This window comes from Jaculus jaculus, chromosome 6 (genome assembly GCF_020740685.1).
Source record: "Jaculus jaculus isolate mJacJac1 chromosome 6, mJacJac1.mat.Y.cur, whole genome shotgun sequence".
In the NCBI taxonomy this organism is placed as follows: Eukaryota; Metazoa; Chordata; class Mammalia; order Rodentia; family Dipodidae; genus Jaculus; species Jaculus jaculus.
The window spans coordinates 124321874-124348115 of record NC_059107.1 but is presented as its reverse complement, the minus strand read 5'-3'; the positions used below and the strand labels follow the sequence as shown (position 1 = coordinate 124348115).

Genomic DNA, 26242 nt, shown 5'->3' with positions numbered 1-26242 from the left:
TGGAAAGGATTATACTAAGTGAGGTAACCCAGGCCCAGAAAGCCAAGTGCCACATGTTCTCTCTTATATGTGGATCCTAGCTACAGATGATTGGGCTTCTGCGTGAGAATGAAAATACTTAGTAGCAGAGGCCAGTAAGTTAAAAAGGAGACATCAAGGGAAGACAAAGGAAGGGAGGAGGGTACTTAATAGGTTGATATTGTATATATGTAAGTACAATGATTGTTATGGGGCGGTAATATGATGGAGAATGGAATTTCAAAGGAGAAACGGTGGGGGGGTAAGGAGGGAATTAACATGGAATTTTTTTTATAATCATAGAAAATGCTAATAAAATTATATATATATATATATATATACACACACACACACACACACACACACACACACACACACACACACACACATTTGAGTTGGGCCTGGTGGCACACGCCTTTAATCTCAGCACTCAGAAGGCAGAGGTAGGAGGATCTCCTTGAGTTCGAGGCCACCCTAAGAATACAGAGTGAATTCGAAGTCAGCCTAGAGTGAAATCCTACCTCATAAAAACCAAGAAAAAGAAAAAAAAAATGTTTGAGAAAGGATACAAATAGCTGTTTGCTAATATGATGAATATGATATTTGCTAATATGGCAGGAAGGGAGCCAGGTACTGATTAACATCATGACAGTGGAAAAGTTAAAGAAGACAATGTTACAGTCCATCAAGGAAACACCTCTCAGCATGGACCCAGAGATCTATAAGGTTGGAATAGTTTCAGGGGACAGAACCAGAGTAACCTCCACTGAGTGCTATCAGAGGCTGCCATGGGTCTCGCTACCTCCATTCTAGCCACCTTTAGTTGCATTTCTAGCATGGTTTGGTTCAACACACCTGATAAGTTTAGAAAATACAAGTGACAAGCCTTGGAAGTATTTGATATACATTACATTAAGTCTGCAGGCATCCAGAAAGCAAACACTGAGGACATAGATTCCTCCTGTTAGGCTGCAAAAGATGCCACAGACTGTCTGGATGCCAAGACATAGAATTGTAGTAGAATTAAACCCACCACAGAGAACCCTGACTAGTGCCATATCTAGTGGACTGGAGCTATGCTGCTGGGTCACCCCAAGCTCTCACAACTGCATTGCTATTAGCTTGTCATATCAGCCTGGAAAAGCTAATGGCCTCAGACTCCTGTCTCTGCCCCAGGATGTCCTGTGGGATATGGAGTTAAAGAAGATTGCTCTTCAGATTTAAGACCATGTCTCATCTTTATGGTACTCTAGGCTCATGTGTCCATTGTCCTGTGTTGTTTTAAAGTGAAATAACAATTTAATTTTGCCCATTTCTCCTTCTCAGAATGGTAGCATCTACCTCATGCCTGCCCCATCATGTTATTTTTGGAAGTAGGTAATTTCATTTGATTGTATATCTATAGCTAAAGAGAATTTGCCTTAAGATAAGTCATGCATTGAGTGTTACCTGATTTAGATGAGAGCTTGAAATTTAAACTTTTGGGGTTATTGTTGGATAGAATGCATATATTTTGCTTTCCAGAGGAAAATGAGTGTTCAATGGCCAAAAACATGCCATAGTTTAAAGATCCCTCCAAAGTCACTGTTGAAATTTGATGGATTTTGTAATAGTATTAAGACGTGGGAACTTTTAGAAGAGATTAGGTTATGAGAGTCTACCTTTATGGATGGACTGCCAATATTTTTAGTTGTTGTGAAAGAGTTTTGGTTACCTTGAGAGTGATAATATTCTAAAAGTCAACCCTGTCTTCCTCTCTGGCCATCTTATTTCTCCTGCTGTATTACTAAGTTCTCATCAGCTACAGCCCTTCAGTCTTGATCTCCCCAGACTCTGAAACTGTGAGAAATAGGTTTATGTTCTCTATAACTTACACAATCTGTGACACTCCAACATATCATCGGGAAATGTCATAAGGGAGCCCGACATCACTGCAAGTATTCCCAAGTATTATTTTAAAATAGAATAGAAATTTATTGAAAGATGTTTTGATTTAGTTAAATTTTAAAAGGTTATAAAAATGAATGTATATTAGGATCTCATTTTGTGAAAAAAATGTACATATATACAGTAAGATACATAGAACCACCTGAAAAAAATACACCATGATATTTACAGTGATTTCCAAGGGTGGTATAATAATGAAGATTAATCTTTCTCACCCAGCTATCAATCATTTCTGATTTGCTATAAACAGACTGATTAGTCAGATGAAATTCTTCTTTAAATGCTGAATAATAACTGAAACAGGTGCAGTTTTATATAGGTAAGCATCGCCTAATAAATTCAAAGTACACTTATAGTAATTCTCAGAACTTCAAAGGTGATTTCTCCTCAGACCCCAAATACTAACTGTAGGCATTACATATACAAATAAATGTTTATTATATGTTAATAAGCTCTTAAATATGAAGATACTACATAACTTGTATCAACCAACCAACATTTGTACAATTGAAAATGTTTAAGATACTAATGCAATTGGTCTACTTTAGACATTGCCTCAGACATTACCAACAGGATTGTCCCAAGTATGAAATGAAAAAGGAACTATCTTTATTCATGCCACAGAAGACAGAATCTTCAATCAACAACTTTTGGGACAAAAAGAAGAAGAGGGGGGAAAAGTCACACGGCAAAGTGATGGATCTCAAAATCCCATGAGAACTCCATACTTGGGGTCCAAACACATCTGTAAAAGACATTCAGGCCTAAAGATCAGAGTCTTCACTTCTGTTGCCATTCTTAATTTTAAAGTGATTTTTTTAAAATGAGGAGAAACCTGTTGTTCAAAAGTTCTACTAGTTCACAGCAGGATGTTTGAGCAGACTTTGTTCAGGTGCTTTTAAAAATTTTGTTTATTTTTATCTTTGTACTCAGTGAGTATGGTCAAGTTGGTACCATTAGTAGTCTCCTCCCTGTCCACCCCCCTCCACAGGGACCCTCCTTGTAGGGGTACATAGGTCGTGCATGGTGGGGTTAGCCATCAGTTTTGTGTAGGAGGAAATGTCTCTGCATTTCATGACCCTATGTGTGGCTCTGACATTCTTTCCACCCCCTCCTCTGCAAATTTCCCTGAGCTATGTTGGGTTCATTTTAGGTCTGCTGCAGTGTAGAGATCTTGGGCACCTCTGTGTCTCTGGATATCTGGTTTGGTAGGGATTGATTGGTCTCTGTGTCTATCTCCTCCTTTTAACACTGCAGTCAGGGACAAGGAGTCTCTCAGAACCCAAGTCAGTCCTCAGCCTCAAGAACATAAGATCCCATGTATTTTCTTTACATAATAGAATGGCAATACTAATCTGAGAATGAGCAAACAAAATTTTCCCCTTATGACTGCTTTCATTGTGTCCCATAAGTTTTGGTAGGTTGTGTTTTCATTATCATTAAATCCTAAGGATTTTACAATTTTTTTTTTTTTTATGGCTTCTTCCATGACCCATTCATTCTTTAAAAGTGTGTTGTTTAGGCTCTAGGAGTTGGTGTAGATCTTGATGTGTCTCTTGTTATTAATTTCTAGCATTAAAGCATTGTGATCTGACATGATACAGGAAGTTACTTCAGTTTTCCTGACTTTATTATTGCATACTTTATTTCCTAATACATGGTGAATTTTGGAGAAGGTTCCATGGGCTTTTGAGAAGAATGTGCATTCTATAGAGTTGGTGTAGAAAGTTCGATAGATATCCATTGGGTCTAATTGCTCTATGATGTTGTTGAGCTCTATTATTTTTCTGGTGATTTTCTGTTTGGATGATCTGTCTATTGATAATATTGGAGTGTTGAATTCTCTGACTATGATGGTATTGGTGTTGATTTCTGTTGTACTGTTGAATATATTTTGTTTTATAATGTGTAGTGCTACTGTGTTTGGTACATTTATATTTATGACTGTCATGTGCTCATATTGGATTAGTCTCTTGAGGAGTAAGAAGTGGCTTTCTTTGTCCTTTTTAATTATTTTGGTTTGAAGTCTATTTTATGAGATATTAATATAGCAACACTTACTTGCTTTTTATTTCCACTTTATTGGAATCTCATTTTCCAACCTTTCACCCTGAAGAGGTATCTATCTTTAGTGGTGAGGTGGGTTTCTTGAAGACAGATAGAAGGTTCCAGTTTTTTGATCCATGCTAACAACCTGTATCTTTTGGTGGGTGAGTTAAAGCCATTAATATTTAAGGTTATTATTGTGGGGTTCGAATTAATTCCTGCCATGATGAACTGTTTTATGGAGTTTAGTGATTTTTTGTGTTAGGTACTGTTTTGAGTCTGGTTTATTGGAGTTACTGTGATCTTCTTGCAGGCTCTTGAGATTGGTTGTTTGGCTGTTCTGTGTGTAGTATTCCCTCAAGTATTCCCTGTAAGTTTGGTCTTGTGTTCTTATAATCATGGAGTTGAACTTTTTCATGGAAAGTTTTCCTTTCACCATTTATTATAAGGAGTACTTTTGCGCAGTAAAGTAGCTTGGGTTGGAAGCCATAGTTTTTCAGACTTTGAAGTATTCCATTCCATGCTCTTCTGGCTTTCAGGGTTTCCATTGAGAAATATAATGTTATTCTAATGAAATTATCTTTGTATGTTGTGAATTTTTTCTCTCTTGCTGCTGTTAACATTCTTTATTTTCATTGCTAAGAATTGCTAACTATGATGTGTCTTGGAGAGTTTCTTCTTTGGACCTGCCTATTTGGTGTTCTGTGGGCTTCTTGTATCTGGATGGGCCTTTCTTTCGAAAGATTTGGAAAATGTTTTTCAATAAGTTTGTTTAGCATGTTCTTTATGCCTCTGGTCTGGATTTGCTCTCCTTCTAGTATACCCAAGATCTGGATGTTGGCTTGTTTTGGGGCTACCTACATTTCCCTCATATTATTTTCACTTTTTTTTTTTTTTTGAACTTAGCAAAGTTTTTGTTCTCTGGATCAATTTCTTCTGTCTTATCTTCCAGGATAGAGGTTCTGACTTCCACATGAGTAACTCTATTAGTGAGTGGTTCTGGAAGTATTTTTATAATTTCTATTTGATTTTTGCATTCTGTTGTGTTATTTTGTATGGTGTCCATCCATTTTGAGGTATATTTTCAATTAGAATTCTGATTTTCTTTATGCTTCCTATAGTTCTTTCTTGCATTTGATCAAGTCATAAGGCTTAATCAACCCGTTGTTGAGGTCTTCCAATTCATGACTTACCTTCAATTTATTCATATCTCTGTGGAGGGTCCTAACATTTTATTCAGTAAAGTTAAACCTACTGTCAAAGGCTGAATGTTCTAGGAGATGATTCTATTCAATGTCATTGATAGGGTTGTTGGTTCTTTGATAGTTTGCCGCAAGTTCAGCAATTTTTTGATCAGATTATCATTGGTTGTTGTTTTCATTTTGGGAATGAATATCTGTTGATTTCTCTAAGATTTTTTTTGGAGGCTTTCATAGTAGGACTAAGCATCTTGGTGGCGTGCTCTCAGTTTTCTGACTTTTGTTAGCTTTTTTGCATTGTTGTCTACTCATTTTAGGAAGACTCTTTATTTTATTGAGAAGGAAGCAAGTTATTGTCCTTTGGCCCATTCACCCTGACTCAAGTGAACATGGATGTTGGTACCTAATGGCCAGTCAGGATACCAGAGAAAAAAGGCCTGATTTCACAGCTCACATAGGGGCCAGGCCTCTCCAAGCAAGGCACAGTGAGACCTACCAGGACCAGAGGATTACAAGGAGCAAGAGAACAGGGATATGGCTTACTTTGTGCCATGCCCTATGGGACACAGACCAGTACAGGCAACCCAGACTGCGGAGTCGGGAGGAACCCAGATACACGTGTCTGGCCTACTCACTCCAGACTGCCATGCCTGCCCACAAACTGTCAGTTCAAGGAACTCTGAACAGGAAGGTGGGAGGAGACCAGAAAGGAGTCTAGCCTACTCACTCCAGACCATAGCTCCTACCCACATACTGACTGAACAAGGAACTCATACCCTGGAGGTGGGAGGAGTCCAGAAATGGATCCAGCCTACACATTCTAGACTGCTGCCCCTGTCCACACTCTGTCCTTGCAAGAAACTCAGACCCTGGATCAAGCCACTACATTTTTATATTATTTATGTATATAGTGTATATACAACCATGTTTGTACCATTATTAACCACCTCCCTGTTCTTCCTCTTCCGCAGGGACCCTCCTTGTTGGGGAATGTGGGTTGTGCCTTGTGGAGTTAGCCATCAATTATGGCTAAAAGGCAATGTCTTTGTGCATTGTGTCCCAACATGTGGCTCTAACAATCTTTCTTCCTTCTCTTCTGCAAATGTCTGTAAGATATGTTGGGTTCATTTTAGGTCTACTTCAGTGATGAGATCTTGGGAGCCTCTGTGTCTGTTGTTTTCTGGTTTAGTAGGAGTTGAGGGTTCTCTCTTGTCTATCTCCTTCACCCTTTTGCTGGTACCAGGTTCACCATGATAGCAGCACTCTTACTCATTTCCCCAATTACACTTGGTTTCAGCTGGGGCCCTAGTGAGATGCAATGGGCTGATTCTATCTTCAGGATCTGCATCCCTCTGAAAAAGAGAAGCAAATTCTAGAATGGAGAGTGAAGTCAGCACCAGACACATAGGATAACCATTATTATTTTAGAGAGAATTTAATAGGTTTAGGCCCTTTTGTAGCCCACGATTTGTGGGAGCTTGATAATAGAGAGTGGGCTTATTTTTTGATATGATTCTGACCTGTTTTCCAGATATGGGTTCCATTTGACTGAGCAGATCAGTTAGCCAAATCAATAGGGAGAGCGAAGTGGGAAGGGTGGGGGTGAGGACACAAAACTGGACCCAAATGGCAATGGTACCATAAAATCCTAAATCCTAAAAGACAGACTAAATGGTGAACCTTCCTTAGGTCCTTAGAGGGAACACCTGAATCACAGGGCCCTGGAGAAGGTATGATAAAAACTAACCTAATTTTATCCTGATTCTCTCTCACCCCCTTTTCTCTCTGTTCTCTCTATCTCTTTTATATTACTTATTGTTTTCTTCCTTCTTTTCCTGGGCACTGGCCTATAACTCCCAGTACCAGCACATGGGTAACATCCACAATGAGCTGTTAATAACAGGACATGCAAGGTTTCCCAAAAGAATAAAGACTTCTGTCAGAGTACTTGATGACCCACCAAAGGTTAATGGTAAAACTCTACTGCCAAAGATGCCATATGCTGTTGATACAGAACATGGAGAGATCTGGCCAGAATCTGGAAGAGAGTCAGTCCCCAGACAGTTAGCTCATCTAGTGCCAGAAGGTACTACATGAGCAACTGGGGGAAAATGTCCAACAACCTGTAGTCTAAGCTACTCAGCAGCAAAAAACCTGATGTCATGATCACACAAGTGCAATAGTGGCAACAGCCATGGTGGGTAACCAACTTCTCTTAATGTGGCTAACAGTTCTGCTCAGGGGAACAGAAATCATAGCTGGAGCTGGGGAACAAGTCACTACTTTTATGAAGAAATACAGTCTGAGCTAAGTCTTTCCTCTAAGAACTAAAATACTCTCCATGGTTTTATTTGATTTCTGTCTACTTCATCTCTTTCTAGTTTCTTACTGTTTTCAGCTTTAGTCATTCTGAACTCTTTGCAGCTCTTTTTCTTTTTCTTTTTTCAGCTCTTTAAATGGCCCAAACTGTCCTTGTGGCAGTTTGAATAAAATGTCCCTCTCATGAACTTTGAATGTTTGATTTCTAGCTGTTGGTGTGGGCTTATTGGTGTTATAGCTAGTTTTCCCTTTCCAGCATTTCACTTACCTTCCAGCTGCTGATGTCCACCTGCTCTGGCAGAAGTGACAAGCAGCATCTGTTCATGTCATGTCCTTCTCCTGTTATCATGGAGTTTTCCCTTGAGTGTATAAGCCAAAAGAAGCATCTTTTCTCCCATTAGATGCTTTTATTTGTGGTGATCTACTGTAGCAACTTTAGCGTTCCTAAGCAAGCCTTCCATCTGTATTTTATTTCCTTTTGCCTGGAACATTGTTCCCCTTTTCCCTACTTTTACCTCTTAATGAAGAATATTCTTAATATCACACAGAGGTCCTCTTTGATCACCTGCATAATAATATACACCTTTGTTATACATGCATAGACCACCTGTTGTGGTTTGTTTATAGCACATATATATTTTCTGAGCATTTATCACCCTCAAGCCTGTATAGCACATAAAAGCAAGGAAAGGGCTAGCCTCCCTATGACTATGCTTTGTGTGCACAAAGGGCCTAGTGCTACTGAAAGAATGAATGAATTGAGTGTTAATCACAGTGGACAATATATACCATGGTATAGAGATATATGTTATTCTAGGTATGGGGGCAAAAAAGCTTATCACTGAAACATAGCATGGGCAGAAGGATGTGTCTAGGAGATGAGAAAACCTAATTTGATTGATGAATGGGCTCCACTAAAGCCTTGACTTCTGAACTCTATTGTGTAGGTAAAGGGATGCCAATGAAGTATTATATTCAGGAGAATCACAGTAATGTTTACCATTTAAAACAACTACTCTAGAAGCACTAGAAGCAGCATCCAGGGTTGATTGGAACTGAAAAGACTAAATTAAAGTCAGATGTTTCAGTACTACAGGTGAAAAACGAAGGCTTTCCTGAAATGCTGATGTGGAGGAGGTCCATTCTGAAGGCATATTTAAAAAAAATAAATTTATTTATGTATTTGAAAGAGAAAGAGGGGGGGGAATGGGCACTCCAGGGCCTCCAGCCACTGCAAATGAACTTCAGATGTCATGCACCCCCGTCTGCATCTGGCTAACGTGGGTCCTGGAGAATCTATCCTTGGTTCTTTGGCTTTATAGAGAAACACCTTAACCAATAAGCAATCCCTCCAGCCTTCTGAAGGTATTTTTGAGATAGAATCTACAAGTGCTTGCTAAGTGTATCTTGGGTGTGAAAGATGATGGCATGGTCTAGCTTGAGAGGCAGGCTGCTCAGGGACACTGTTAATGGAAATATAAAACCTAGGAAAAGTATGGATAGTTATTCAAGGGGAAAATATGAGCCTACTCGTAAGCGTACTGAGTTTTGTGTACCCATGTGGCACCTGGAAGGAGTATCTTATGCAGTGGGAAATGCATAAAATCTCAGCTTGGTACCTTGTTGATTGTGGAAGTGGCTAGTATCCAACTGTCTATATTGTCCTACAGTTCATGTACTAAAAGACAAACTAAACTGACAGTGTCATATTGATTTCATGATTTGTTCTATTTTGGGCTACAATTGGCAATCAAAATAATGACTTCAGGGAGAGATTCCACAGAGACTTTCTGGTTGCTTTAGTTAGATACACACACATACGCTAAGCTCTGTCAAATTCTGAAATGTACCAGTTTTCTTGTGGGTGGCTATGCTATTATATTCCTTTATCTTTAGATTGTGAGCTCTGTGAATATGGAAAGGAAATTTGTTATTATTTTCAAGTTTCATAGCAGGTATAAAAAGAACTCAATTTGTGGGATGGACGGATGATTGGATGTGGTGGATGGATAGATAAATGTATTACCTTGGAGTTAGTCACCTAGAATGGAAAGTTTCATATCTTGCTGTTTAATTGTATAAGTGACTTTTCAGTGAGGTATTGTCTGCAGTCTCAATGTAAGAAGATATCACTATAAATATTTTAAATTGCCTTTCATCATTACACGATTTTCTCTTGGCAATGAGAAATAATTCAGGGATTTAAAATTTTGATGGCCCTCAAAAATTATATACTTCTTGACATATTAACCTTTGATATTAATACTAAAAACTCTTGCTTGGTGCTGTTCTAAGAACAGCTAAGTGGCTATATGATCAGAGTTTGATTTTAAGAAGATAACTTTGTAGATATACGAGATGCTGAAGAATATATTACTTCAGCTAGACTGAAGAGGTAATGAGGACCAAGAATATTGCAGTGTTGGTGAAATGGAGAGCTTCCATTGATTCATTTCCCCATCAAATATCTATTGCCTGTGTCACACAAGTCTCAGGGAGCACCGGCAAACAGACCTGTTAAGTTTCTACCTCAACGAGTTTATACACAAATGAAGGAGTTACACACAAGTTTCATCATAATGGTAAAAGGTATATCACTACAAGTCTGATAAATACCATGTGGATAAAGGAAAGTCAAACAACACTAACAATACAAATATTAACCCACTCTGGTGGCACACAGCATATATATATATATATATGATCCAAGTACTCAAAGGCTGAGGTAGGAGAATCATTAAGTTGAGACCAGCCTGGTTGAATAAAGATAATCTGAGCTTTGTAGTGATATCCTGTCTTAAAAATAAATAAGTAAAGTTCAAAAGATGGCTCAGTAGATAAAGCACTCACTGCTCAAACTGGAGTACCTAAGTTCAATATCCAAACCTCAAGAAAAATGTCTGAAGCTGTGATAGACTTCTGTAATGACAGAAGGCTGAGTGTGACCGATGAGAGGCAGACACAACAGAATTTCCCTCAGAAGCTTATAGTGAGTACAGAAGCAAATAGTAGAAAGAGAAGCCAGAGCAAGAAGTCCTTCTTCAAATGAGGTGGATATGCAGGGACCAATTCAAAAAAAGTTTTCCTCTGTCCTACACATGTGCAGGAGCATAAGTGCACACACACACACACACACACACACACACACACACACACAATAAAAGTTTCAAAAATGAGCACCAGTTTGGTTATTGTGCTATTATAGAATTAATATTCATTTTCTTACAAATAAATTTGTGACAAAAATTACATATTTTAAATGTCATCAAAGATATAAATACCAAATTATATGAGGCAAATTAAAGTGACCTTTGACCAGAAGGTGAATTCAATCAGCTTTCAGTTATCTATTCTGGTTTTACAATTAATTTCCCTTGGTTTTCAATTAGAATGATTCCACCACTCATTTTTAAATTATGGTGCTTTGTTGATGAAGTACAGTTTATGCTAGGTCTCTATCTTGATTTTGTTTTTCCATTCAGATGTTGCAAGAGCAATCGAACTGCTGGAAAAGCTACAGGAATCTGGAGAAGTACCAGTGCATAAGCTACAGTCTCTCAAAAAGGTGCTTCAGAGTGAGTTTTGTACAGCAATCCGAGAGGTAGGACACTCAGATTTTAATAACTACATTCAACCATATGTCTTCTGAACAGAAAACATGTCTTCCACACAAACAGTTGAAATTGTCAAGATTGGAAGTACATCTCTGCTCTATATTTTTAGCTCCTTGGACAGATGATAAAATATAATTTAGTCTGCTAGATTCTTAAATTAGACCCAGGCATAAATTATACATTTATATAAAACCAAATGTTGAATTTATGGTACCATTGAGGAGGCAGTTTCAGTAGGTGACTGTTACATGTAGTCTAAACTACTTAGCATTCACGTGAAGCCACTAGGAAAAATAGTAATTAAAGAGGTGAGTTCTTGGAACAATCAATTGAGTGTTTCATAGTTAAATCTGAAAGAGTAACCTTTCACTGATGGAAATTGTGCTTACCCAAATACTAGTCTAGTGTGTTGATGGAAAAAAAAGGTCAAAGTGAGCTGATATGCCTATAGAGCAAATGTGTGGAATGCTTAGTGCTTTCCTGGCTAATGCTTTCATGATGCGTATGGTGAGAAAAGTATGCTGAATTGTCTGTTTGAATTTCATTTTGACTTGTGGTTTAATTTGCTATTCATCAAATGAATTGAATTGGTTCTAAGAAAAGCCCTTTGAGATATACCAGATATATCATTTATTTAGTGACCTTTTACCCCTTTTCCATCAGGTACTAGATAAAAAGTCATTATACAGAGCTCAGAGCTCATCAATCCAGCATGGCTGTTTTTCAAAGTTTCCGCTGAAGAATTACCTACTAGTGTCTGCTCCAAGGTCATAAAAACCCACTGACTGCTTGGAGAGTCCCTAAGGCATGGAATATGTACCTTTCAAGGAATGCATGTGTCTATCTTCCTTCCCTTTTGCAACTCTTCTTGAGGCTGATACACATACTAAACAATGCTTAGGTTGTGAGTAGTTGGTAGGTACAAAAACCCCAGTTCACCAAGGTAGATATAAGCATAATACATATTTAGCTCCTGCAATGTGTTTAACATTTAGACTTGTCTGGCATTGGGCTTAGACTGTGCCTCTGCTGAATGTTGCTCTGGAGAAGTTGTTCACTATTTAGTTGTTGTTAATAAAGAACCTAGTTTAAAGAAATAAACAGAACACCATTAAGTTTTAACCCTGTAAGTTGATCAAATATTTTTTAAAAATAATTTCAGAGTGTAGGAGTTCTGAATGAAGAGCTTCACCTCAGTAGAAAAGGCATATCTTAGAAACCCATGGACATTCTATGAGCTAAAGTCCTATGATCACTCTGTAGATTAAAACTAAATTGTCTGTACATTTTTTTTCCTTCACAGAGTGTCATTCTCTTAAGATTCTGTGGCCAACTTTTTCTTCTTTTCAAGTTTCCATCATTGCTTTTGAGTCACAACATTCTGCTTTCCACAGAAGTGGCTCAAGAACAGGGCACATCAAATATTCAGCTCTGCTCACTGAGTATATGGCTCTTGATCAATTCAAAGTCCTATATTCACAGACATGTATCATCATGGGAGAAGACTGTGACAAAGAAGCAAACAATGGAGTATGAGAGTACTGACAGTATCGAAAGGAAAAATAAAGCAGGATTAGTGGGTTAAATAACACTTTGTTAAGTTGGGTAGATCAGGAAATAAGGTCATAATTGAAATAGTGAAAAAAGTCATAGAGATAAGGGGTAAAATGTTTCAAGCAGAGAAACCACAGATGTGGAAACATATAGGCAAGCATGATCCTAGTGCATGAAACACTCCAGAAGTCAAATAAGCAAGGTGGGCTTTCTAGAGAATGCATAAGATTTCACTGAACGTTGTTAAGAGGACCTGGCTGTTGCACAGTTTTGACTTGACCTCACTTGCTTTCTAAAATATCTCTCTGGGCATTCTCAGAATACAAGTGTGAGAAAAACAGTAAAACCAGGACAGACAGATAAAAACGGAGATCAAGTGAGAGATGAAATGGCAGCAGGTTGGGCGAGGATGGCCACAGTAGTATAAGTAGAACAAAGTAGTAAAAGGCTATATATGGACTGTTGTGAACAGAAGTTGGTGAATTGGATATATGAGGTGAGAGAGAGACAAAAGTATAAACTGGCTTGAGCAGTTGTATGAATGGTGCTGTCATTAGATGGAACTCTTTGAAGGTGGACCATGTATAGAGAAGTTCATCCAAATGCTCTGTTCTGTTCCCAGTAAAGTGATGGTGCTTGTTAGACATACAAGTAGAGATGTCTTGAGGTCTATGAGTCTGAAATTTGGGGATAGAAGCCATTTCTGGAGTGGTTAAATGTGGTGGAGGATGTTGAAAATGCATTATATGCCTATATGGCATTGTTATAATGAAGACTTTTTTTATATGATTACCATATGTTAATGAAATGTAAAATGGTATGCTAATTGAAAGAGAGAATGTGAGTAAAGAGGAAAATAAATCCATAGACTGTATAGATATTATGGCTAAAATGCCTGCCTATGGTAAAGGGAGTGCATGTAACATCAGCCATCTTTGGAAGTCTATAACTGATGTGTGACTGATCTCAAAATTTCAGAAGGAACAAGAGATGGTATCACTGATGTATTTTGCCTTTTACAAACTCAAACTACTAAAATTAACTTTATGTTTATGTTAGCGTGATTAGTAATAATTTTGTTCTTAAAGGCAATGCATGCTATATTCCATCTTGTCTCTCATTCCACACAGGTGGGATGGTATATTTTTGTATTTGTTTGGTGTGAAATCATCTCCATTTTTATCATGGTATTATTATATGCTTGTCATGGGAAGCAGTGGCAAAATAGTAATGGGTACAATTCTAACTAAAATTCTCAATCTCTAATGATTCTCAGGAACAAAAATAACAAAGAGTTTCAGGCTGCCAGATAAGTGAATCAAAAGCCCATACAGAAAAGTCAATTTAGAAAGTATGATAATGACTATCTGAAAATTAAGTAGATTTGGGCCAAGAATACTTTTATTCCAGCTCTCATTGATGCTGGCAAGAAACCTTTTGAAATTTTGGGTTTTTATTTAAATAGTCTAGAATTTATTTTTGCTAAACTATCAGATTTTTTTCCCTAGAAATATTAGCTAATTAGTAATTTAAAGTGTATTTTTGGCTGTGGTCATCAGAATAAAAACAGATAGTGGTGACATCAGTACCAGTAACATTGTAAAAACATAAATTATGGTAAAAAGAAAAGATGGGGTAAGCATTTCCTAAGATTGCCTTACATAACTGTAACTGCGGTTATTACATGTTGAGGTAATCTCATATTTTCCTTTACATTTTGGTGAAACCACTGAGTCAGCTCTTGGCATATGTGCAGCACTTATGTGAGGAGAATGATTTGATGAAATTTTGTGTATTTTAGACTTGAGATGCTTAGAAAAGATTAGAGGTTTACTTATCCATTTTTTTCTACAATCTACAGTCTATAATGATAGAAACTAAAATTTGTCTGAGGATCAGTACTGAGAAATATCATCTATGTACACAACTAAGGATGACATTGCTCTGTTCTTAGTTACTTATATGGATTGCAGACAGCTTTAGACACAGTGTAGAGAGAGAGGTCAGTAATTTTCATGGCTGCACTTTATCACTAAAGGTTCTTCAAAGAATCTTGAGCAATTATAGAATTGTACTCATTCTGCAAAAGTAACCTCAGAGTATGTCATGGAGCAAAGGGCTACTTTGCAATAATAAGATCAGCTGACATAATTTCCCTGAGAAGAGATATACTTGGATCAGTAAACAGGAGGAGATAAAAGAAGGATAATAGGGGCTGGATGGATAGGTAAGTAGTTAAGGCATTTGCCTACAAAGCCACAGAACCCAGGTTTGATTTCTAGTACCCATGTAAAGCCAGACACACAAGATGGCAGGCTGGAGTTTGCTTGCAGTAGCTAGAGGCCCTGACACACCCATTCATTCTCTTTCTCTGTATCTATCTCAAACATATGTGTGTGTGTCTGTGTGTGTGTGTGTGTATGTGCATATATACATATATATATATATATATATATATGTAGATATTATATTAGAAGGATAATAGGAGAAAGAGAAGGTAGAAGAAGGGCAGGGCAACATGGGAGTTAACAAGGAAGAATTGGAAAGTGAATATAAAGAAGGAAGGAAGGGAGGAAGAAGGGCCAGGAAGATGTAATGGAGTGTTGGTGTTCTGTGCCAATACACCAGTACACCAAGGCACTGATAAATTTAAGGTATCCCTGGATACTTGTCTTATGAATTTAAAGAGTTAAAATCTGTAGATCCAAGGGTAAGACTTAGACTATATTAAATTAAGAGAAGGAAAGAGAAAACAAGGTATATAGAGCTCCTGCCTTGTGGGAGGAAGCAGGGAGCCAGAGTGTAAGTAGTGCTCCCCCTCCCATTTCAGGGGTGGGGGCTGCCACCGCAAGGACCTAGATGTTCAAACAAGGTGAAAAGCTAAAAAGAAGTCTCCTCACCTGATAAGCATCTATCTACTCATAATTTTCATGTGGTGGGCCCTTCCCTCAGCCTCAGGTGAATCTGAGAGAGAACTGATTGGATTGAGCTCTGGGACTGCTCAGGAAGATGTTAGCTATAATGATGTAAGTGTTGGGGCTGAGCTTAACCAACCACAATGCTAGGAACAGAATGCCAGGAACAGATTTAAACCTTATTTTTTTTTCTTTTTCTTTTTTTAACTTTATTTACTAGAGAGAGAGAGAGAGAGAGAGACAGAGAGAAGGAGAGAAAGAGAGTGAAAGAAAGTGAATGGGCATGTTAGGGCCTCCAGCCACTGCAATAAAACTCCAGATGCATGTGCCATCTTGTGAATCTGGCTTACATGGGTCCTGGGGAATTGAACCTAGGTGCTTTGGTTTTGCAGGCAAACACCTTAACCGCTAAGGCATCTCTCCAGCCTAGATTTAAACCTTAATTTACAATAAGGTAACTCCTTCCTAGAGTGAGGCTCAGTTTGTTTATGGCAAAACACATCTTTGTAACTCCTTTAGGCAAGAGATAAGGTAAAGCCAGATTCTTCTCTGATTTTCAGTAAAGTGGAGACTGCAAGGGATGCCTAAGAATGTTCCTGCTTTTTTTTTTTTTTAAATTTGGGAGGGGGAGGCTAAACTTCCTCTGAAGAGAGGCATGCTGGTTGGCTTTTGGAGGCTCATAGTTTAATATATAATAGTAAATGCAACAAGAATATTGACAATGGAATTCAGGCAAACTTAGATCTACTTCTTTGCTTGGTCACTTAATTAGTTATTCTTCAAATTTCTTAAATTCTGTAATCTTGGTTTTGTTTATATTCCCTTTAAAATTAAAAGGACAATGAAAACCTCACAGGAAGATTAAATCTACTAAAGTAAAATATTAAATATTTTCACTCAGTGCCTATGCAAAAGAGTAAACAGTTAAGAAATGGTAAATGGTCTAGTAAAAACTTTGTTTTATTGCAAAAAAAAAATGCACTGTGTTATAATAGAAGCACTAATTAGGGAAAACTTGTCCTGTAATTTTTAATCATTAAAAAAGGCAGATCTTTTAAATAAGAGGTTTCACTTATGAAGAATGATGGTGGCATAAAGTAACTCTTTTTGAATAAGATGGGCAGCACAATAAGAACTTAGGGCTGGGACTGAGAGATGGGTTAGTGGCTAAGTACTTGCCTGTGAAGCCTAAGGACCCCAGTTCAAGGCTTGATTCCCCAGGACTCATGTCAGCCAGATGCACAAGGGAACACATGCGTCTGGAGTTCATTTGCAGTGGCTGGAGGTCCTGGTGCCCCCATTCTCTCCCTCTCCCCGCCTCTCTCTCTCTCTGCCTCTCTCTGTGTCATTCTCAAATAAATAAATACAAATTAAAAAAAAAGAAAAGAAAAGAAAAGAAATCAGGGTACTTTGTCCATGGCAAAAGGAGTTCTTGGTGATGATAGTCAATAAGAGAAAATTCACATGTAACATAAGGTTTGCCTTACCATATTTGACTGGAAAAGGGGAGAGGCAAGTAACCACACCATACTACCAGAAGAAAAATGGAAGAATGCAGATAATTAAGAGATGACCAGGGATATCCATTAATGAGTTCATTCTAAATATAGGAACCCTCTGCTAATAGTAGAAGTTAGATGGTGCATTTAAAGTCAATTTAGGACAAAGATTTTCTTTATTTTTTTAATTTTTAAAAATTCTTTTTTTTGGTTAATTTTTATTTATTTATTTGAGAGTGATGGAGAGAGAATGAGGCAGATAGAGAGAAAGAGAATGGGCATACCAGGGCTTCCAGCCACTGCAAACAAACTCTAGAGTCATGCACCCCCTTGTGCATCTGGCTGATGTGGGTCCTGGAGAATCAAGCCTTGAACCAGGGTCCTTAGGCTTCATAGGCAAGAGCTTAACTGCTAAGCCATCTATCCAGCCCAGATTTTCTTTCTTTTAATGGGTCTAGTTAATGCAGTCAATACATTTTGACAAACTGGAGTACATAACATACCCTTTACCTAAAGCATTTGCCATTTCTCAGTGTTGTGAATATTCCACAACTTCTCTGCAGTTTTGAAGTGTGCACAAAGTTATTGTTACTGATAGCCACCCTACTATTATGCAGAACATGGCTTATTTCTGCTGGTTGAAATTTTGTTTGTGTTGGTAAGCATCTCCCTCTATTCCCTTCTCTTTAGTATTTTGTAACCACAGTTATGTTGTTATTGTTTTTTCCTTGAGATGTTACATGTGAGTATGATTATACAGTGTTTATTGTACTAGTTACTTTTCATGTTGCTGTGACACAATACCTGAAGAGAGCAACTTAAGGGAAGCTAATTTATTTGGACTCATGGCTTAATAGGAGATACTGTGTAACCATGGCTAGAAGACATAGTTTAGGGAACAGGAGGTGACCCCTCAATTGAGAATGTAGTCAGGAAGCAAAGAAAGATTAATGCTTGTGCTGTTCAGACTTTATGTTCATTTTCTTCCCCTGTTTATTCTGTCTGGGACAGTGTGTGGAATATTCACGGTGAGTCCCTTCCTCAAATAGGCCTTTTAGAAAACACATTTACAGCCTTACCCAGAGGTAAGTCTCCTAGAAGATTTTAAATACAGTCAATTTGACAATCAGGATTAACCATCATGTTTGTTCTTCTGTGTCTGGCTTTTTTCATTTAACACAATGCCCTCCAGGCTCATCCACATTGTCTCAACAGAACTTTATCTGTGCTTATGGCTGGATACTATTTATTCCATTGTGTGTGTACACCATATTTTTTTATACATCCCTCTGATATTGGAGTTTTAGGTTGGTTCCAATTCTTGGACATTGTCAATAATTCTATAATAAACATAGAAATATAGACATCTTTTTCACATTTCATTTCCTTGAATATATACCTCAGTAATGGAAATGCTGAGTCATATGATATTTCTATTTTTAATTTCTTGAAGAACCTTGATATAATTTTCCAAGGTGGCTATAGAAGTGTGCATTCCTGGGCTGGAGAGAAGGCTTAGTGGTTAATCGTTTGCCTATGAAGCCTAAGGACCCCAGTTTGAGGCCCAATTCTCCAGGACCCATGTAAGCCAGATCCACAAGGGGGTTTATGCATCTGGAGTTCATTTTCAGTGGCTAGAGGCCTGGGCATGCCCTTTCTCTCTCTATCTGCCTCTTTCTCTCTCTGTCTGTTGCTCTCAAATAAATAAATAAAATTAAACAAAGAAGTACAGATTCCTGTCAACAGTGTGCAAATGTCTTTCTTCTGGTTTGTCTTTTATCTTTTTGATAGTAGTCATTCAAGTAGTGTGAGGTTATATTTCACTGTGGTTTTGAATTGCATTTCTCAGTTAGTGATGTTGAGCAGTTTTCATATACAAATGGACATTTTTGTATGCTTTCCTTTTAGATATTTCTACTAAGATATTTGCATAATTTTAACTTATCTGCAAATTTTTCTGTTGATTCTTTACTATTCCACATATTAGCCCCTTATCAGAATTTGTTAATACATTCTGTAATCTTCCCATTCAGTAATTTATCTAGACCAGAGAACTTTAAAATGAAGGTCATGTACAGACATAATGTTGGCAAGTAACAGCAATTATATATTTATATGAATGTATAAAATATTCTTTAATATTTTTATTTATATTTATTTATTTACTTGACAGAGAAATCAGGAGAGACTGAGAATGGGCATGCCAGGGCCTCCAGCCACTGCAAACGAACTCCAGATGCATGCTTCCCCTTATGCATCTGGCTAACGTGGATCCTGGAGAATCAAACCTGGTCCTTTGCCTTTGCAGGCAAGCACTTTAACTGCTAAGCCATCACTCCAGCCCATGTATAATATATTTTATTTAGCTTATTTTTGTTTCATTTCTTTATGCTGCAAAGCAACACAGTTATTTGTGGCGAAATGTGTGGTGCTTGCTTTTTTCATGCTTTAATGACTGACCTTAATCTTTTTTCAAAACATTTTTTATTGACAACTTCCATAACTATAGACAATTAACTATAATAATTCCCTCCTCTCCTCCATGAGTTAGCTTTTCTAATTTTATTTTTTATTATTGACAACTTCCATAATTATAATAATTATAAATAATAAACTATGATAATTCCCTTCCCCCTTCACAACTCCACTTTCCATCATATCCTCTCCCCCTCTCAATCAGTCTGTCTTTTATTTTGATGCCATCATCTTTTCTTCCTCTTGTACTGGTCTTGTACAGGTAGTGCCAGGTACTGTGAGGTCATGGATATCCAGGCCATTTTGTGTTTGGAAGAGTGCATTGGAAGGAGCCCAACCCTTCCTTTGACTGTTACATTCTTCCTGCCACCTCTTCTGCAATGGACCCTGAGCCTTGGGAGATGTGATAGAGATGTTTCAGTGCTGAACATTCTTCTTCTCAGCACTGTGGTGCTTTTGAATATGTTTTAAATGTTTTTCTTTAACCATGGATAGAATAGCAGGCGTTCCTTATATAAAATTATAAGAACATCATGGATAGCATCAACAGAACTAAAGAAAATGTATCTGACATATTTGTGCATATCTTTTTTTCTGTTCATATTACAGTAAATTGGAAAATGCCAAAGACAAGAAAGCTGAGGGCTCTTACATTTCCTTTGATTTTATTTGCATTGCTAAATGAAACAGGACACAAAAGCCAGACTGTTTCTCATGTGCTGTTTCCTGCCAATGAGCACATGTGGTCAAGAAGCTTATTTCAGAACCTCCTGAAAATAAATCACACGATATAGATTTTCCCCCTAGAGAAAAATAGGAAATTTTAAAAGAGTGGAAATTTACTGAAATTTATATTTGCCCCTTCATGAAAATCCTGACCCTTTTCCAAGAAAAAGAAACCATACATAGCTGAAGAGAGTGTTATCAAGTCAAGGAGTCTAGAAATGCTTGAACTGGTGGGTTGTTCAGAGCAAGGCTACTTCTGTTGACTTGATCTAACCTATTCCTGAACTCTGACATTTTGCTAATGTTTTGAAGCCAATTGTGGTGAACATAGCAGCTGCTCCATTCCCATTTTGTGTGCAACTGTGTAAAAGCTGACATTGTTTCTATAAAACTCTGAATTTTAACTCCCATGTGAACACTAATGACCTGTGTGGTACACATGAGTGATGTCTCCTGCATAGCTTAAAGGTCGTATTCTTCCAATAGTGGACTTATTTTTACTCATGAAAAGGTCCTGATGGAAGAAAAGTCTTGGCCCAATGTGTCCGTATGGAGTTCACACAGAGTTTCTCCATCCAAGATCCAGCTTGATGAACCTGCTGCAGCCAGGGGCACTTTGCTTTAACCATCAGCACACAGTGGTGTCAGAAGCTCACACAATGCTCTTGACAGAAATCTTGCTCTATTAAAGGCTCCCTAATAATTTCATAGCAATATCTTCAAATCTATAGCTTTTTTTAAAAAAATTAGAAATGGAGCAACATATATTGCTTTTACTATGTCAACATTGTGATTTTCTAGTGAAAACCTCTTCATGTACTTCACTGAAGTGGGGGAAGAAACTTCACTTTGTGTTTTCACTTGTGTTCACTTTGTGAACAAAGGAGAGCTGAATTGTAGGACAATTTGAGAGAGGTTTATACTTGTGGCAAAACTTTCTTATGAATGTTAGGCTTAAAGATGGGGTCTAGCATTTTCAGTTTCTTGTAATTACAGATTTTCTGGCTTGGTAAAGAAGCTCTAAAAACACCTGCCATTATGATGGATAAAACTATAGGTAGAAACATGTGACATTTCTTGCTGGAAGAGAAACATCAGAGAGATCACACATAGGACTAAATGAGACATCTCAGTCCCCTTGGAAGTTTCTTCAACATCTAGAAGCATGGTAGAACTCTTAAAGGTCAAGTCTTAGACTAAAACTAAAAGAAGGATTCAAATGTCTATCCTTGCTGACAAAGACTGCATTGTGAATGCCAGCATTACAAAACAAGTTCATTTCATTTGAACATGAGGAATTTGGTAGAATTTGAATTCAACTTAAGATGTCTTAGAGAAATCCAAACTATCTCCATGAGAGTCGTTCTGCTCCCAATGGAAATTTAATTGGGTTTTCTATTAAAGCCACGAGTTACAACTTTGAACACATACAATTATTGAAATGAACCCCAAATTGATGGACTACTAAAAATGGCAACAATATTTTCACATAAAATACTTCTATAAATTTTCACTTCTAAGCCAAATGACAGTTCCAACTCATTGAAATATATTTTAAATAGAAATAATGTCTTCTTTTTTTGTGTGTGATTGTGTGGTTTTGGATTTATTGCTTATTTCTGGAAGCAGTCATCAATTTTTATGAGAAAAGTGAGACACAAGCCCTTTCTAATATATAAGGACAAATGCAAAGGAGATATATACACACATACCATTTTTCAGAGAGTTAAAGCTCTCCCCATTTATTTATGGTTTCTTTTTCTAGGCATAGTGTCAAAACTTTCATGAAGGAGCAAATATAAGTTTTAGTAAATTTCTGCCCTTTTAATATTTGCTGTTTTTTCTGGGGAACAAATCTATATTTTGTGGTTTATTTTCAGACATCTCAGAAATAATCTTTCTTAACTATTGCAGGAAATAGCACATGAGATATAGCCTGGCTTTTGTGTACCATTACATGTAGCAATGCCCATACAGTCAAGAGAAATGAAAGAACCCTCAGCTTTATTTTCATGAAAATTTACATGTGTTTTATTCTACTTTTTAAAACTGCTACAGCAAATACCTTACAGAGTATTTATGAAGAAGCAACATGATCAAGGTGCCAGTGTCTGGTCTCTGGTCGGTCCCTTTGCCTCATACTCACTGGCAGAAGGTGGAAGTTCTAGGCAGTAAGCTAGCCTGACTGCATAGTAAAGTCTCTTTTATTAAGGTCCTTAAGCCTATGAATAAGGAAACAATAGTCACAGCTTCATCACTTTTTCAAGGGCTTACTTCCTCACATTATCACAATAACAATGCCACACACAGCAGTGGCTTTTACTTAAGCTATCGCCAGAAGTTCATCATACTCTTCAAAAGGTCTAAGATATCTTCTATTCCTTATTTGTAAAATGAAGACTATTCCCTAATAAGGGATTATAGAAGCAATTGACTACTCTACCCATCACTTCATTAAAGCCCTCCTAATTCTGTGCCCCTGTACTTACATAGTAAGCAATTTTGTTTTCATCATGTACGTCAGATATAATCTACATGCAAAGGTGACTTCACGTGTGGATGGCTGGAATATGTGATATATGAGACACTGTGAGTTGGTATAGATGACAGGCACTATGTGGGATTTTTAAACTGTAAATTAGCCATTAAATATTCACCATTTGACCACAAAGATACTTGAATTTTCACCGCTGAAGTGGAAGTTTGTTGCAAACAGTACTTAAATTTATTTGATCACTGACCACTAAACTTTTGAATATCCCTTCTTATAATTATTTTCTATATCTTTTCTGTGCTTTTACATATACTTTTTACATAACAAAATAGTAATTAAAATAACAAAGAATAAATAAACTCGCTGGAGTTATTTTGGAGACTATGGAAATTACAAAAGCCTAATAATTGCCTCACTCATTAGACAGAATGGTTTAAATACAGTTCTAGCTGCATGTCTGTAGGTTTATCCTGGTAGAGACACAGTTTTAATGATGTGCCATGTTTCCAAGATCAGCATGTCACTTTCTAATAGCAAGAACAAGGTCTATGTGGCAGTAATTGTCTTAGACTATAATTGTACTGATGGGTCATTGATCTTAAAGAAATCTAACCAGACCCTTACCAACAGTCTGCAATGACTCTGAAAGCTGTTAGTATCACTGTTGGGTAAATACTCATCCCAAGCCTTTATTTGTTATTACAAATGATAAAATAAATAGTACATATTTCCCAAAGCTTATAATTATATGTATTTACACAGTAGTTCAAAATAATAGAGTCCTTGGAGAAGTTGTGTTTTATATCATTCAGATAAAGTGAACACTCTGTCCTCTGTTGAGCTCACAGGTAAAAATCAGAACTTCTATTTTTGGCGCTATGGATGACAACTGTTCTCCCCCTCTGAGTGAACAAGTCATATAACCTTTTCTTGCTTCACTATTGTTAATATACACTGAGACAAGTCTATTTATATAATCCCACCAAAATTAATGTTAAGCTATAAGTTGTCATTTCTTAAATCAGCTTTTCATTATTTCCAACAAGAGTTTTTGTATATAAAGGAAATGAAATTACCATCATTTGTTGTTCAAATCTATGCAAAAGCTATTTCCTTTTCCCTTATTTTCTTTCCTCCATTCTTCCTGTTTTTCTCCCCTCTCACAAGGAAATATACAAGAACTAAAGCTGAAAATTGGCATCTTCTCCTTGCTTTCCATTTTACATAGACTGAATATGTATTTTTTTCTAAAGTGTATTTTAATTTTATTTGTTTAGAATACTATAAAAAGATAACATATATATGAAATCTTCAGAGCTCAAGAGTTTGTTAAATAGTTTATTTTTAAGATTCAGGGTTTTTTTTGTGTGTATATGCTGTTGTAGTCTACTTCTTTGGACTGCTGGTCGAAATTCCATTGTGGGACTGTTATACATTATTAATTTATTGTCCCATTGGCAGGCATTTAATTTATATGAAGTTTTTCACTGTTTGGAGTAGTACTACAGTTGACATGCTTGTGGTCCCATTCAATGATCATCTCTTCAGTCCACAGGCAGATGTGGCATTTCTGGGTCATAAAGTCTAAAAGTGGTTGAAATTATAGAGACAGTAATAAGCAATTTTCAAATGGTGTGGTCTTACTTCACATGTTGTAATAGTTACCTTCTCTTTGCTGTTAAAGAATACCTGACTAAAAGCAGCATATGGAAGGAAAAATTTTATTTTGCCTTATCCTCTCAAGGGGAACTTTTATCATTGCATGGCAGAAGAGAACAGAATCTAGGCATCAAATCCTGCCACAGCTGCTAAGTAGTAGCAGCAATGCTGAGATAGCTCTGGCAAGGCTCCTGCCCCAAGTGACACACATCCTCCAGTAAGGCTCTACCTCTCAAACTGCCATCCTCTGGAGATCGAGTTGAGGCTTAATCATAAACTCAAGAGGCTATGGGGGACATTTCACATTCAAACCACTACACATGCTAACAAAAAACATAAGTTGTGTTACTTCCAGCTCTTAGTGTGGTAGGAGACATTGGGAACCTCATCTATTGAGTGTGGTAAAGTGATATCACATTGCAGTTGCCATTTGCACAACTTCTTTTTTTTTTTTTTTTTTCCTTAGGTTTTTGCTATAGCCCAGGCTGACTTAGAATTCACTATGTAGTCTCAGACTGGTCTCGAACTCACAGCAATCCTCCTACCTATGCCTCCCCTCAGTGCTGGGATTAAAGGTGTGCACTACCACACCCAGCTCATTTGCACAACTTTCATCATGAACACATCTTCTTATAATTATTGACCCTATGTGTTTTTTTTTCTGTGAATTTTAAATTTTCTATTTACTCATGCTTTTACAAATATTTTAATTCATTATTAGTAATTATTTATAACTAGTGGGTAAAATGGTCATATTCTTATTATTCTGTAGATGTCAAGTGTTTCTCAAAGGTATGTGTAATTTAAGGATTGGGCACAGTGATGGTGCTTTTGGTATCTGGAGGAACCTTTAAGAGGTGGGGCGGGTGGAGTAAGTGACATTACTAGGGATGGTGATTCTCTGAAGGAGTTAATAGGTCTTCTTCCTTTCTCTCTGTATCCTAACTACCAGATGGTGAGCAACAGTGTTCTTTCCTGTGCTCCCCACAATGGTGAATTGCCCAGTCATAGGCTGAAAACAGACGAGTGTACCAACCACAAACTGAAACCTTTGTAATAGTGAGGCAAAATAAATCTTTCCTCCTTTTGACTTGATGTCAAGCATTTTATCACAGTAACAAAAGCCTATCTAATATTTCTTTGCTCCATGACTTATCATAAAGGTACCTTTAACAAATAAAATTCTTAAATTTCCATATTCACTTTTTTTTGTTGTTGTTTTTGTTTTTGTTTTTCAAGGAAGGGTTTCTCTCTACCTCAGGCTGACCTGGAATTCACTATGTTGTCTTAGGGTGGCCTTGAACTCATGGTGACTCTCCTACCTCTTCCTCCCAAGTGCTGGGATTAAAGGCATGCACCACAATGTCTGGCATCATATTCACTTTTTAAATAAGTTGCTTTTGAGAAATTTCACTGAATAAATAGTTTCCAATCATAAAGCTCAAAAAATACCTCTATATTTTATAAAATTAAACATTCAATTTTTCAAATATATGCTTCTGTACTTTATTTTTGTATATGTATTTTGTATATGTATATAGATCCAAGTTTAGCTTTTCCTTACAGCTGCATTTAGTGAATAACCCACATATTATTTTAATCTTTATGTATATATAATATATAAACATAATTCTTTTAATATTTGTATATATAAAATAATATACAAATAATATATATATATAACTATATAATATATAGCACAAATCATACTATATATTTATGTGGATAAATCTGTTACTAGGTTCTTGTTTGGAAGAACTAAAGTGATGATTATGGA

The 26242-nt window shown here is 37.0% G+C and overlaps 1 protein-coding gene across 4 annotated transcripts in view; it reads left to right on the top strand.

Moving 5' to 3' along the window:
- The window catches only part of Lin7a (lin-7 homolog A, crumbs cell polarity complex component), a 160040-nt gene that overhangs the window by 39897 nt on the left and 93901 nt on the right, over positions 1-26242 (top strand). The window contains exon 2 of one of the 4 annotated variants that reach the window (XM_045152746.1): positions 11012-11130. The exons of 2 other annotated variants lie outside the window; for them this stretch is intronic. In XM_045152746.1, coding sequence (XP_045008681.1) covers positions 11012-11130 — 119 coding nt within the window. Of the gene's footprint in view, positions 1-11011; positions 11131-26242 lie in introns of those variants that run through there. One more of the 4 variants, XM_045152749.1, reaches the window with a different exon arrangement.